The 15,135-nt window shown below is 50.0% G+C and overlaps 1 protein-coding gene across 2 annotated transcripts in view; it reads right to left on the reverse strand.

Moving 5' to 3' along the window:
* TCTN1 (tectonic family member 1) overlaps positions 1 to 15,135 on the reverse strand; it is a 225,807-nt gene that overhangs the window by 171,415 nt on the left and 39,257 nt on the right. For both annotated transcript variants that reach the window (XM_063964399.1, XM_063964398.1), the window contains exon 3: positions 9,981 to 10,108. In XM_063964399.1, coding sequence (XP_063820469.1) covers positions 9,981 to 10,108 — 128 coding nt within the window. The remainder of the gene's footprint in view (positions 1 to 9,980; positions 10,109 to 15,135) is intronic.

The raw sequence follows: 15,135 nt of genomic DNA on the forward strand, positions 1-15,135 counted from the left end.
CCACCCTGTCTGTTTACGTGGGTGACTGCCGTTATGTTGTCCGACTGGATCAACACCGGCTGACCTTGAAGCAGAGGTCTTGCTAAGCTTAGAGCATTGTAAATGGCCCTTAGCTTCAGGATATTTATGTGAAGTGATGTCTCCAGGCTTGACCATAAGCCCTGGAAATTCCTTCCCTGTGTGACTGCTCCCCAGCCTCGCAGGCTGGCATCCGTGGTCACCAGGACCCAGTCCTGAATGCCGAATCTGCGGCCCTCTAGAAGATGAGCACTCTGCAACCAACACAGGAGGGACACCCTTGTTCTTGGTGACAGGGTTATCCGCTGATGCATCTGAAGATGCGACCCGGACCATTTGTCCAGCAGGTCCCACTGGAAAGTTCTTGCGTGGAATCTGCCGAATGGGATTGCTTCGTAGGAAGCCACCATTTTACCCAGAACCCTTGTGCATTGATGCACTGAGACTTGGCTCGGTTTTAGGAGGTTCCTGACTAGCTCGGATAACTCCCTGGCTTTCTCCTCCGGGAGAAACACCTTTTTCTGGACTGTGTCCAGGATCATCCCTAGGAACAGAAGACGAGTCGTCGGAACCAGCTGCGATTTTGGAATATTGAGAATCCAATCGTGCTGCCGCAACACTACCTGAGATAGTGCTACACCGACCTCCAACTGTTCCCTGGATCTTACCCTTATCAGGGAATCGTCCAAGTAAGGGATAACTAAAATTCCCTTCCTTCGAAGGAATATCATCATTTCGGCCATTACCTTGGTAAAGACCAGGGGTGCCGTGGACCCTCCATACGGCAGTGTCTGAACTGATAGTGACAGTTCTGTACCATAAAACCTGAGGTACCCTTGGTGAGAAGGGTAACTCAATCTTGAATTTGAACCTCTGTATGTAAGTGTTCAAAGATTTTAGATTTAGAATCGGTCTCACCGAGCCGTCCGGCTTCGGTACCACAACAGTGTGGAATAATACCCCGTTCCCTGTTGCAGGAGGGGTACCTTGATTATCACCTGCTGGGAATACAGCTTGTGAATGGCTTCCAAAACTGTCTCCCTGTCAGAAGGAGACATCGGTAAAGCCGACTTTAGGAAACGGCGAGGGGGAGACGTCTCGAATTCCAATTTGTACCCCTGAGATATCACCTGAAGGATCCAGGGGTCTACTTGCGAGTGAGCCCACTGCGCGCTGAAATTCATTGAGACGGGCCCCCCACCGTGCCTGATTCTGCTTGTAAAGCCCCAGCGTCATACTGAGGGCTTGGCAGAAGCGGGAGAGGGTTTCTGTTCCTGAGAACTGGCTGATTTCTGCAGCCTTTTTCCTCTCCCTCTGTCACGGGGCAGAAATGAGGATCCTTTTGCCCGCTTGTCCACGAAAAGACTGCGCCTGATAATACGGCGTCTTCTCATGTTGAGAGACGACCTGGGGTACAAACGTGGATTTCCCAGCTGTTGCCGTGGCCACCAGGTCTGAAAGACCGACCCCAAATAACTCCTCCCCTTAATAAGGCAATACTTCCAAATGCCGTTTGAAATCCGCATCACCTGACCACTGTCGTGTCCATAACCCTCTACTGGTAGAAATGGACAACGCACTTAGACTTGATGCCAGTCGGCAAATATTCCGCTGTGCATCACGCATATATAGAAATGCATCTTTTAAATGCTCTATAGGCAAAAATATACTGTCCCTATCTAGGGTATCAATATTTTCAGTCAGGGAATCCGACCACGCCAACCCAGCACTGCACATCCAGGCTGAGGCGATTGCTGGTCGCAGTATAACACCAGTATGTGTGTAAATACATTTTAGGATACCCTCCTGCTTTCTATCAGCAGGATCCTTAAGGGCGGCCATCTCAGGAGAGGGTAGAGCCCTTACAAGCGTGTGAGCGCTTTATCCACCCTAGGGGGTGTTTCCCAACGCACCCTAACCTCTGGCGGGAAAGGATATAATGCCAATAACATTTTAGAAATTATCAGTTGTCATCGGGGGAAACCCACGCATCATCACACACCTCATTTAATTTCTCAGATTCAGGAAAACTACAGGTAGTTTTTCCTCGCCGAACATAATACCCCTTTTTGGTGGTACTCGTATTATCAGAAATGTGTAAAACATTTTTCATTGCCTCCATCATGTAACGTGTGGCCCTACTGGAAGTCACATTTGTCTCTTCACCGTCGACACTGGAGTCAGTATCCGTGTCGGCGTCTATATCTGCCATCTGAGGTAACGGGCGCTTTAGAGCCCCTGACGGCCTATGAGACGTCTGGACAGGCACAAGCTGAGTAGCCGGCTGTCTCATGTCAACCACTGTCTTTTATACAGAGCTGACACTGTCACGTAATTCCTTCCAACAGTTCATCCACTCAGGTGTCGACCCCCTAGGGGGTGACATCACTATTACAGGCAATCTGCTCCGTCTCCACATCATTTTTCTCCTCATACATGTCGACACAAACGTACCGACATACAGCACACACACAGGGAATGCTCTGATAGAGGACAGGACCCCACTAGCCCTTTGGGGAGACAGAGGGAGAGTTTGCCAGCACACACCAGAGCGCTATATATATACAGGGATAACCTTATATAAGTGTTTTTCCCCTTATAGCTGCTGTATCTTTAATACTGCGCGTAATTAGTGCCCCCCCTCTCTTTTTTAACCCTTTCTGTAGTGTAGTGACTGCAGGGGAGAGCCAGGGAGCTTCCCTCCAACGGAGCTGTGAGGGAAAATGGCGCCAGTGTGCTGAGGAGATAGTCTCCGCCCCCTTATCGGCGGCCTTATCTCCCGTTTTTCTATGTATTCTGGCAGGGGTTAAATGCATCCATATAGCCCAGGAGCTATATGTGATGCATTTTTTGCCATCCAAGGTGTTTTTATTGCGTCTCAGGGCGCCCCCCCCCAGCGCCCTGCACCCTCAGTGACCGGAGTGTGAAGTGTGCTGAGAGCAATGGCGCACAGCTGCAGTGCTGTGCGCTACCTTGTTGAAGACAGGACGGCTTCTGCCGCCGATTTTCCGGACCTCTTCTGTCTTCTGGCTCTGTAAGGGGGACGGCGGCGCGGCTCTGGGACCCATCCATGGCTGGGCCTGTGATCGTCCTTCTGGAGCTAATGTCCAGTAGCCTAAGAAGCCCAATCCACTCTGCACGCAGGTGAGTTCGCTTCTTCTCCCCTTAGTCCCTCGATGCAGTGAGCCTGTTGCCAGCAGGTCTCACTGAAAATAAAAAACCTAAAACTAAACTTTTCACTAAGCAGCTCAGGAGAGCCACCTAGTGTGCACCCTTCTCGTTCGGGCACAAAAATCTAACTGAGGCTTGGAGGAGGGTCATAGGGGGAGGAGCCAGTGCACACCAGGTAGTTCTAAAGCTTTACTTTTGTGCCCAGTCTCCTGCGGAGCCGCTATCCCCCCATGGTCCTTACGGAGTCCCCAGCATCCACTTAGGACGTTAGAGAAATGGAGACTAGAGAGAGCCCACATTCCACAGTCCCCTCTTCCCCTATCGTGGAATGGTTCCCATGGCATTTATATGTCACAGAAGGCAAAGGTGCCCCCCCTGCATTCTACTATGTGGAGTCCTTCTTCCTCATTTAATCAGAATAAACCCCAAACTATGGACACTGATGTTTGAATTATGTATACTGTAACTTCTCTGTTATGTTTATTTGATGCCTGTTGATGACCTGTTTCCCTACCCTACATTTTTATTCCCCTTGTTGTTACTTTCTTTTTTCTGTACCCCCATAATAATGCCCATACTCAAAAATGTAATGTTAAATACATGGGAAGAATGACGACTGGCACCTTATTGTGTTATTGAAGTGTTACAACAAAGGGGTATATTCAATTTTTGTCAGGTCACGGAAAGAACCGGACAGCTCTCTATTCAATGCCGAGCCAAACCTGACAGGTTTGGCCCGTTCCCAACAGTGTCAATCCGACTTTTTTCTACATCTCTTTATCTTACTAGCAATAGTTACATGCTCAGTAATCAAGCAAAAATAAGAATTTACTTACCGATAATTCTATTTCTCGTTGTCCGTAGTGGATGCTGGGGACTCCGTCAGGACCATGGGGAATAGCGGCTCCGCAGGAGACAGGGCACAAAAGTAAAAGCTTTAGGATCAGGTGGTGTGCACTGGCTCCTCCCCCCATGACCCTCCTCCAAGCCTCAGTTAGGATACTGTGCCCGGACGAGCGTACACAATAAGGAAGGATTTTGAATCCCGGGTAAGACTCATACCAGCCACACCAATCACACTGTACAACCTGTGATCTGAACCCAGTTAACAGCATGATAACAGCGGAGCCTCTGAAAAGATGGCTCACAACAATAATAACCCGATTTTTGTAACAATAACTATGTACAAGTATTGCAGACAATCCGCACTTGGGATGGGCGCCCAGCATCCACTACGGACTACGAGAAATAGAATTATCGGTAAGTAAATTCTTATTTTCTCTGACGTCCTAAGTGGATGCTGGGGACTCCGTCAGGACCATGGGGATTATACCAAAGCTCCCAAACGGGCGGGAGAGTGCGGATGACTCTGCAGCACCGAGTGAGAGAACTCCAGGTCCTCCTCAGCTAGGGTGTACCCCTGACCAAGTAGCAGCTCGGCAAAGTTGTAAAGCCGAGACCCCTCGGGCAGCCGCCCAAGATGAGCCCACCTTCCTTGTGGAATGGGCATTTACATATTTTGGCTGTGGCAGGCCTGCCACAGAATGTGCAAGCTGAATTGTACTACACATCCAACTAGCAATCGTCTGCTTAGAAGCAAGAGCACCCAGTTTGTTGGGTGCATACAGGATAACAGCAAGTCAGTTTTCCTTACTCCAGCCGTCCTGGAAACCTATATTTTCAGGGCCCTGACAACATCTAGCAACTTGGAGTCCTCCAAGTCCCTAGTAGCCGCAGGTACCACAATAAGCTGGTTCAGGTGAAACGCTGACACCACCTTAGGGAGAACTGGGGACGAGTCCGCAGCTCTGCCCTGTCCGAATGGACAATCAGATATGGGCTTTTGTGAGACAAAGCCGCCAATTCTGACACTCGCCTGGCCGAGGCCAGGGCCAACATCATGGTCACTTTCCATGTGAGATATTTCAAATCCACAGATTTGAGCGGTTTAAACCAATGTGATTTGAGGAATCCCAGAACTACGTTGAGATCCCACAGTGCCACTGGAGGCACAAAAAGGGGGGTTGTATATGCAGTACTCCCTTGACAAACTTCTGGACTTCAGGAACTGAAGCCAATTCTTTCTGGAAGAAAATCGACAGGGCCGAAATTTGAACCTTAATGGACCCCAATTTGAGGCCCATAGACACTCCTGTTTGCAGGAAATGCAGGAATCGACCGAGTTGAAATTTCTTCGTGGGGCCTTCCTGGCCTCACACCACGCAACATATTTTCGCCACATGTGGTGATAATGTTGTGCGGTCACCTCCTTCCTGGCTTTGACCAGGGTAGGAATGACCTCTTCCGGAATGCCTTTTTACCTTAGGATCCGGTGTTCAACCGCCATGCCGTCAAACGCAGCCGCGGTAAGTCTTGGAACAGACATGGTACTTGCTGAAGCAAGTCCCTTCTTAGCGGCAGAGGCCATGAGTCCTCTGTGAGCATCTCTTGAAGTTCCGGGTACCAAGTCCTTCTTGGCCAATCCGGAGCCACGAGTATAGTTCTTACTCCTCTACGTCTTATAATGCTCAGTACCTTAGGTATGAGAAGCAGAGGAGGGAACACATACACCGACTGGTACACCCACGGTGTTACCAGAACGTCCACAGCTATTGCCTGAGGGTCTCTTGACCTGGCGCAATACCTGTCCAGTTTTTTGTTCAGGCGGGACGCCATCATGTCCACCTTTGGTCTTTCCCAACGGTTCACAATCATGTGGAAGACTTCCCGATGAAGTCCCCACTCTCCCGGGTGGAGGTCGTGTTGAGGAAGTCTGCTTCCCAGTTGTCCACTCCCGGAATGAACACTGCTGACAGTGCTATCACATGATTTTCCGCCCAGCGAAGAATCCTTGCAGTTTCTGCCATTGCCCTCCTGCTTCTTGTGCCGCCCTGTCTGTTTACGTGGGCGACTGCCGTGATGTTGTCCCACTGGATCAATACCGGCTGACCTTGACGCAGAGGTCTTGCTAAGCTTAGAGCATTGTAAATTGCTCTTAGCTCCTGTATATTTATGTGGAGAAAAATCTCCAGACTTGATCACACTCCCTGGAAATTTTTTTTTTTTCCCTGTGTGACTGCTCCCCAGCCTCTCAGGCTGGCCTCCGTGGTCACCAGCATCCAATCCTGAATGCCGAATCTGCGGCCCTCTAGAAGATGAGCACTCTGTAACCACCACAGGAGAGACACCCTTGTCCTTGGAGATAGGGTTATCCGCTGATGCATCTGAAAATGCGATCCGGACCATTTGTCCAGCAGATCCCACTGAAAAGTTCTTGCGTGGAATCTGCCGAATGGAATCGCTTCGTAATAAGCCACCATTTTTCCCAGGACTCTTGTGCAATGATGCACTGACACTTTTCCTGGTTTTAGGAGGTTCCTGACTAGCTCGGATAACTCCCTGGCTTTCTCCTCCAGGAGAAACACCTTTTTCTGGACTGTGTCCAGAACCATCCCTAGGAACAGCAGACGTGTCGTCGGAAACGACTGCGATTTTGGATATTTAGAATCCACCCGTGCTGTCGTAGAGCTACTTGAGATAGTGCTACTCCGACTTCCAACTGTTCTCTGGACCTTGCCCTTATCAGGAGATCGTCCAAGTAAGGGATAATTAAGACGCCTTTTCTTTGAAGAATCATCATTTCGGCCATTACTTTGGTAAAGACCCGGGGTGCCGTGGACAATCCAAACGGCAGCGTCTGAAACTGATAGTGACAGTTCCGTACCACGAACCTGAGGTACCCTTGGTGAGAAGGGCAATTTTGGACATGGAGGTAAGCATCCTTGATGTCCAGGGACACCATATAGTCCCCTTCTCCTGGTTCGCTATCACTGCTCTGAGTGACTCCATCTTGATTTGAACCTTTGTATGTAAGTGTTCAAAGATTTCCCATTTAGAATAGGTATCACCGAGCCGTCTGGCTTCAGTACCACAATATAGTGTGGAATAATACCCCTTTCCTTGTTGTAGGAGGGGTACTTTGATTATCACCTGCTGGGAATACAGCTTGTGAATTGTTTCCAATACTGCCTCCCTGTCGGAGGAAGACGTTGGTAAAGCAGACATCAGGAGCCTGCGAGGGGGAGACGTCTCGAATCTCCAGTCTGTAACCCTGGGATACTACTTGTAGGATCCAGGGGTCCACTTGCGAGTGAGCCCACTACGCGCTGAAACTCTTGAGACGACCCCCCACCGCACTTGAGTCCGCTTGTACGGCCCCAGCGTCATGCTGAGGACTTGGCAGAAGCTGTGGAGGGCTTCTGTTCCTGGGAATGGGCTGCCTGCTGCAGTCTTCTTCCCTTTCCTCTATCCCTGGGCAGATATGACTGGCCTTTTGCCCGCTTGCCCTTATGGGGACGAAAGGACTGAGGCTGAAAAGACGGTGTCTTTTTCTGCTGAGATGTGATTTGGGGTAAAAAAGGTGGATTTTCCAGCTGTTGCCGAGGCCACCAGGTCCGATGGACCGAGCCCAAATAACTCCTCCCCTTTATACGGCAATACTTCCATGTGCCGTTTGGAATCTGCATCACCTGACCACTGTCGTGTCCATAAACATCTTCTGGCAGATATGGACATCGCACTTACTCTTGATGCCAGAGTGCAAATATCCCTCTGTGCATCTCGCATATATAGAAATGCATCCTTTAAATGCTCTATAGTCAATAAAATACTGTCCCTGTCAAGGGTATCAATATTTTCAGTCAGGGAATCCGACCAAGCCACCCCAGCACTGCACATCCAGGCTGAGGCGATCGCTGGTCGCAGTATAACACCAGTATGTGTGTATATACTTTTTTAGGATATTTTTCAGCCTCTCAGCTGGCTCCTTGAGGGCGGCCCTATCTGGAGACGGTACCGCCACTTGTTTTGATAAGCGTGTGAGCGCCCTATCCACCCTAAAGGGTGTTTCCCAACGCGCCCTAACTTCTGGCGGGAAAGGGTATACCTCCAATAATTTTCTATCGGGGGAAACCCACGCATCATCACACACATCATTTAATTTATCTGATTCAGGAAAAACTACAGGTAGTTTTTTCACATCCCACATAATACCCTTCTTGTGGTACTTGTAGTATCAGAAATATGTAACACCTCCTTCATTGCCCTTAACATGTAACGTGTGGTCCTAAAGGAAAATACGTTTGTTTCTTCACCGTCGACACTGGAGTCAGTGTCCGTGTCTGTGTCTGTGTCGACCGACTGAGGTAAATGAGCGTTTTACAGCCCCTGACGGTGTTTGAGACGCCTGGACAGGTACTAATTTGTTTGCCGGCCGTCTCATGTCGTCAACCGACCTTGCAGCGTGTTGACATTATCACGTAATTCCTTAAATAAGCCATCCTGTCCGGTGTCGACTCCCTAGAGAGTGACATCACCATTTCAGGCAATTGCTCCGCCTCCTCACCAACTTCGTCCTCATACATGTCGACACACACGTACCGACACACAGCACACACACAGGGAATGCTCTGATAGAGGACAGGACCCCACTAGCCCTTTGGGGAGACAGAGGGAGAGTTTGCCAGCACACACCAAAAACGCTATAATTATACAGGGACAACCTTTATGTAAGTGTTTTTCCCTTATAGCATTTTAATATATATATACATATCGCCAAATAAGTGCCCCCCCTCTCTGTTTTAACCCTGTTTCTGTAGCGCAGTGCAGGGGAGAGCCTGGGAGCCTTCCCACCAGCATTTCTGTGAGGGAAAATGGCGCTGTGTGCTGAGGAGAATAGGCCCCGCCCCCTTTTCGGCGGGCTTCTTCTCCCGTTTTTCTGAGACCTGGCAGGGGTTAAATACATCCATATAGCCCCCAGGGGCTATATGCGATGTATTTTTAGCCAGAATAAGGTACTATCATTGCTGCCCAGGGCGCCCCCCCCCCAGCGCCCTGCACCCTCAGTGACCGCTGCTATGAAGTGTGCTGACAACAATGGCGCACAGCTGCAGTGCTGTGCGCTACCTTATGAAGACTGAAGAGTCTTCTGCCGCCGTTTCTGGACCTTCACTTTTCGGCATCTGCAAGGGGGGTCGGCGGCGCGGCTCCGGGATGAACCCCAGGGTGAGACCTGTGTTCCGACTCCCTCTGGAGCTAATGGTGTCCAGTAGCCTAAGAAGCCAATCCATCCTGCACGCAGGTGAGTTCACTTCTCTCCCCTAAGTCCCTCGTAGCAGTGAGCCTGTTGCCAGCAGGACTCACTGAAAATAAAAAACCTAAAAAACTTTTACTCTAAGCAGCTCTTTAGGAGAGCCACCTAGATTGCACCCTTCTCGGCCGGGCACAAAAATCTAACTGAGGCTTGGAGGAGGGTCATGGGGGGAGGAGCCAGTGCACACCACCTGATCCTAAAGCTTTTACTTTTGTGCCCTGTCTCCTGCGGAGCCGCTATTCCCCATGGTCCTGACGGAGTCCCCAGCATCCACTTAGGACGTCAGAGAAATATACATTAGGAATTGTGCGGACATTGGGCCCAATTCACCATGTCGGATTGACATTGTCGGAAGCTGGGCTAAAGCCTGTCAGGTCTGGCCCCGCTTCAGACAATACACATGGTTCGGCGGCTGAAGCCGTCGATCTGCGTGTATTATGACAAGTCGGATTTCCCGACTTGTCGGAAAAACTGAGCCCGGATTGAATAGGTCGGAACCCCTTCCGACCAATTCCAGTCGGAAACTGCCGACTTTCCGTCAAGATGGCAGTTTCCGGCTCTAATTGAATATACCCCAAAGGGTCCATCATATTTTATTTCTTTTTGTCTTTTAAGGTGGATGGCGTTAGTAGGTACTCACAGTTTGTTGCTTGAATGCAGAAAACATTCGGATTGACTACTTCCACCTTTTCAGTTATTCTTTGAGGAACACTTGAAGCATTGATTGAATAGAGAGTGGCTACCTGTGTACACAATTGGCCGTCACCGCTGTAAAATAAAGAAAAACTGTAAATAAAAATAAGATTTTAATTACCTGCCGGTAAATCCTTTTCTCGTAGTCCATAAGGGATATTGGGGGAATTTAGTACGATGGGGTATAGGAGCCGGTGCACTTTAAATTTCTTCAACTGGGTGTGCTGGCTCCTCCCCTCTATGCCCCCTCCCACCGGCAGTTAGAGATATAGGTAAAATAGTGCCCGACGGAGAAAGGACATACTTGGGAGAAGGAACATAACAACGAGTGGATGAGATTTAAACACCAGCACACCACTAACATAAAACAACCAGCAACGGCTGTAAACAAGACAGCAACAGCTGAACAGGTAACCACAGAAGATAACCTGCAGAAAGTCAACACACTGAGGCGGGCGCCCAATATCCCTTATCGACTACGAGAAAAGGATTTACCGGCAGGTAATTAAAATCCTAATTTCTCTAGCATCCATAAGGGATATTGGGCGAAACTAGTACGATGGGGACGTCCCAAGGCTTCCAGAACGGGCGGGAATGTGCGGCGACGTCTGCAGCACCGCCTGCTTAAACTGGGAATCCTCTTTGGACAGGGTATCAAACCTGTAGAACTTCACAAAGGTGTTCTTTACCGACCAGGTAGCAGCTCGGCATAGTTGCAAGGCCGAGACTCCACAGGCAGCCGCCCAGGAAGACCCCACCGATCTTGTAGAGTGGGCTTTCAGAGACTGTGGAACAAGTAAGGCTGCCGACAAATAGGCTTTCTGATCTGAGCCTCTCTCTTGACATAGATCTTCAAGGCTCGCACAGCATCCAATGGAGATAGGCGTCCCTGATATCCAGGGAGACCATGAACTCCTGTTCTTCCAGAACCGCAATCACTGCTTGCAAGGATTCCATATTGAACCCGAAAACCTCTAGAAAGGGTTCAAGAATTTCAGATTCAAAATGGGTCTTACCGAACCACCCGGTTTTGGTACCACTAACAGGTTGGAGTAATAACCCCTGCCCCGTTGTTGCAGTGGCACTGGAACAATGACTCGGTACTGGACCAATTTTAGGATGGCCTGTTGCAGCGTAATATGCAAATCCTCCAAAGCAGTTAAGATTGATTTGAATCGGTGGGGAGGAGCACCATCAAACTCCAACTTGTAGCCCTGAGAAATGAGGTCCTGTACCCAGGTATCCTAGCAGGAACTTTCCCAGATGCGGTTGAAGTGACGCAGCCGAGCTCCCACCACGAGATCCCCCCAGGGTGTGCATGCACGGTCATGCTGAGGCCTTAGTGGAGGCTGAACTGGTGCTTTGTTCCTGGGAACCTGCAGCTGCTGGCTTTTTTGCCTTACCTCTGGTGCCTCGTGCAGCGTTTGAGGCACCTCTGGTTCAAGATCGAAACATAGCGGTCCAAAAGAACTGAGTAAATAGCCCCGGGTAGGAACGCCTAACCGGTGGGGTCCCAGAGGGGAGAAACGTGGAATTGCCCGCAGTAGCTTTGGAAATCTACGAAACCAACTCAACCCCGAATAGCCACTCCCCTGAGAAAGGGAGAGACACCACACTACGCTTGAAATCTGCGCCCGCTATCCACTGGCACAGCCATAAAGCTCTGTGCGCCAACACTGCCATGGCAGTAGTACTCAGATTAATAGCGCCTATCTCTTTAATAGAGTCGCACAGGATGCGTGCAGTATCCTGAATGTGTTTGATCAGACTAACCATAGTCACCAGAGACATGTCCCCCGCAAGGCCCTCTTGAACTGGCCCGCCCAGGTGTGAATGACATGTGTCAACCAGAAACCTGCTGTCACAGGTCTTTGTGATATACCAGCTGCTGTGGAATAGACTTCAGTGTAGTCTTCTAGTTTTCTATCCCCAGGGTCCTTCAAAGCCGAGGAGCCAGGGACCAGTAACACCACCTCTTTAGACAGGCGTGAGACAGATATGGAAACAGACAGGGGATCTTCCCAGTTTCTCCTGCCTTCAGGAAAAAATGGGAAAGTGTTAAAAAGCATCTGGCCACCTGGAATTTTTTATCAGGATTTTTCCAGGTCAACTTTAAACATATCATCTAATTCCTTAGAATTAGATAAAGTGACGCTAACCTTTTTCTGTGAGGAGAAAAACAACTGCTTTACTGCATCGTCTTCTACTGGGAGTTGTAACACATCCCTGATAGCAATTATGAGGGGCTCAAGCCCTTGTGCAGGAGATGAATCCTCAATAATAGGGTCCACCTCCTCCCCCTCCTTCTGTCCCTCTTCATCAGTTACTAAGAGTATGCAGGCAGCCCACGTGTATGCGGCGCTGAGCTAGGGAGAAGGGTCTCTCCTCTGCCTCTTGCAGCCATGTCTGCTATACAGTCTGCTGCAGACTTGCCTACACTCCCGGAATGGCCGGGAGGCTCCCGAAAATTGGGTGACCCTCCCGGCCCCCCGGAAGAACAGGCAAGTCTCCCGATTGCAGGGGTTCCCCACTGTCCGGGCAGGCGATGACACGATTCTTGTTGAATCGCGTCATCATAGCCACGCCCCCTGCTGTATAATGCCGGTAATAGCGGCATTACACCGCGGGGGGGGGGGGGGGGGGGCTTACGTGACGCTATTTCTGCAGCCACGCCCCGTTCCGCCTCTGTCACGCCCCGTCACGCCTCTGGCCCGCCCCCCTCTGCACTCCCCATCACTGCCCGCCCCGCTGCTGAGCCGACCTGACTGCTCTCTCCCGGAGAGAGCAGCCAGAAAGTCGGCAAGTATGGTCTGCTGCTGTCGCTGTATCTTATGACTTTTTGCAGAGGGCTGAGAGAACATGTCCGCCATCCAGGGAGTTTAGCCAGGATGGCTGCTGCACCTCCCCTCCCAGCCTCCTCACAAGCCTGTGAGGACTTTGCAACATTATTCATGAGAAAGGGGAGGGGAGAGAACCTGCATGTGCATAAATGGTGTTTACCATATTCACAGGAGACAAACTCTTACACACAACACAGACACTGTACAAGCAGGCCTACCCTTGATTGGTATGTGAGTAGGAGACCCAGAGAAAATGACCAGCACACCAAGCCTAGCAGACTCAGGGAGACTGCAGGCTGTAACTGTATACTGTGACTCAGTGGGACACCGGTCTTTTTATCTTATGAGGATTATTTACAAGTATAATAGCTGCTCTACCCCATTCTAACACCCCTATATGTATTTGGAGTGTTGGAGGAGCCGTGTGCCTGCTGCTGCTGGAAGCAGAGGAAGGTGCCAAGAAGCCGCTGGTCCTGCTCTGAGGTAGCTCTGCCCCCTGCAATGGCGCCCTAGCTATACACTTATTTATACTGGCAAATGTCTCCTTTTGGTGTAAAACATAATATAAATACCTGTTTTCACAACCGCGTGCCAGTGTACACAGGGGGCTATAGCGTGTCCCGTATGCCGCGCCCGCGTTCTGCCGCACCATGAACTGGGGGACCCGTTTGTACTCACCACTGATGTCACCTTCAGGCTATCGTTAGGGGTGTGCAGCGTGCTGCGATTGTGACCGCAAAGGCGCAGTGCCCTGCTGTACAACAACCTCCCAGGACAGTGGTCCTGCAGCGGGGAAGCGGCTCTGACACCTCGTAAGGCCGGTGACCGCCTACCCCCCTAACTCCCACGGTGCAGGTATGCTGCTGCCCAAACAGGATATCGAAAATAATAAGAATTTACTTACCGATAATTCTATTTCTCATAGTCCGTAGTGGATGCTGGGGACTCCGAAAGGACCATGGGGAATAGCGGCTCCGCAGGAGACTGGGCACAAAGTAAAAGCTTTAGGACTAGCTGGTGTGCACTGGCTCCTCCCCCTATGACCCTCCTCCAAGCCTCAGTTAGGATACTGTGCCCGGACGAGCGTACACAATAAGGAAGGATTTTGAATCCCGGGTAAGACTCATACCAGCCACACCAATCACACCGTACAACTTGTGATCTGAACCCAGTTAACAGCATGATAACAGAAGGAGCCTCTGAAAAGATGGCTCACAACAACAATAACCCGATTTTTGTAACAATAACTATGTACAAGTAATGCAGACAATCCGCACTTGGGATGGGCGCCCAGCATCCACTACGGACTATGAGAAATAGAATTATCGGTAAGTAAATTCTTATTTTCTCTAACGTCCTAGTGGATGCTGGGGACTCCGAAAGGACCATGGGGATTATACCAAAGCTCCCAAACGGGCGGGAGAGTGCGGATGACTCTGCAGCACCGAATGAGAGAACTCCAGGTCCTCCTCAGCCAGGGTATCAAATTTGTAGAATTTAGCAAACGTGTTTGCCCCTGACCAAGTAGCTGCTCGGCAAAGTTGTAAAGCCGAGACCCCTCGGGCAGCCGCCCAAGATGAGCCCACTTTCCGTGTGGAATGGGCTTTTACAGATTTTGGCTGTGGCAGGCCTGCCACAGAATGTGCAAGCTGAATTGTACTACAAATCCAACGAGCAATCGTCTGCTTAGAAGCAGGAGCACCCAGCTTGTTGGGTGCATACAGGATAAACAGCGAGTCAGATTATCTGACTCCAGCCGTCCTGGAAACATATATTTTCAGGGCCCCGACTACGTCCAGCAACTTGGAATCCTCCAAGTCCCTACTAGTAGCCGCAGGCACCACAATAGGTTGGTTTAAGTGAAATGCTGAAACCACCTTAGGGAGAAATTGAGGACGAGTCCTCAATTCTGCCCTGTCCGTATGAAAAATTAGGTAAGGGCTTTTATAGGATAAAGCCGCCAAATCTGATACACGCCTGGCTGAAGCCAGGGCTAACAGCATTACCACTTTCCATGTGAGATATTTCAAGTCCACAGTGGTGAGTGGTTCAAACCAATGTTATTTTAGGAATCCCAACACTACATTGAGATCCCAAGGTGCCACTGGAGGCACAAAAGGAGGCTGTATATGCAGTACTCCCTTGACAAACGTCTGAACTTCAGGAACAGAAGCTAGTTCTTTTTGGAAGAATATCGACAGGGCCGAAATTTGAACCTTAATGGACCCTAATTTGAGGCCCATAGACAGTCCTGTTTGCAGG

This window comes from Pseudophryne corroboree, chromosome 1, assembly GCF_028390025.1.
Source record: "Pseudophryne corroboree isolate aPseCor3 chromosome 1, aPseCor3.hap2, whole genome shotgun sequence".
Lineage (NCBI taxonomy): Eukaryota > Metazoa > Chordata > Amphibia > Anura > Myobatrachidae > Pseudophryne > Pseudophryne corroboree.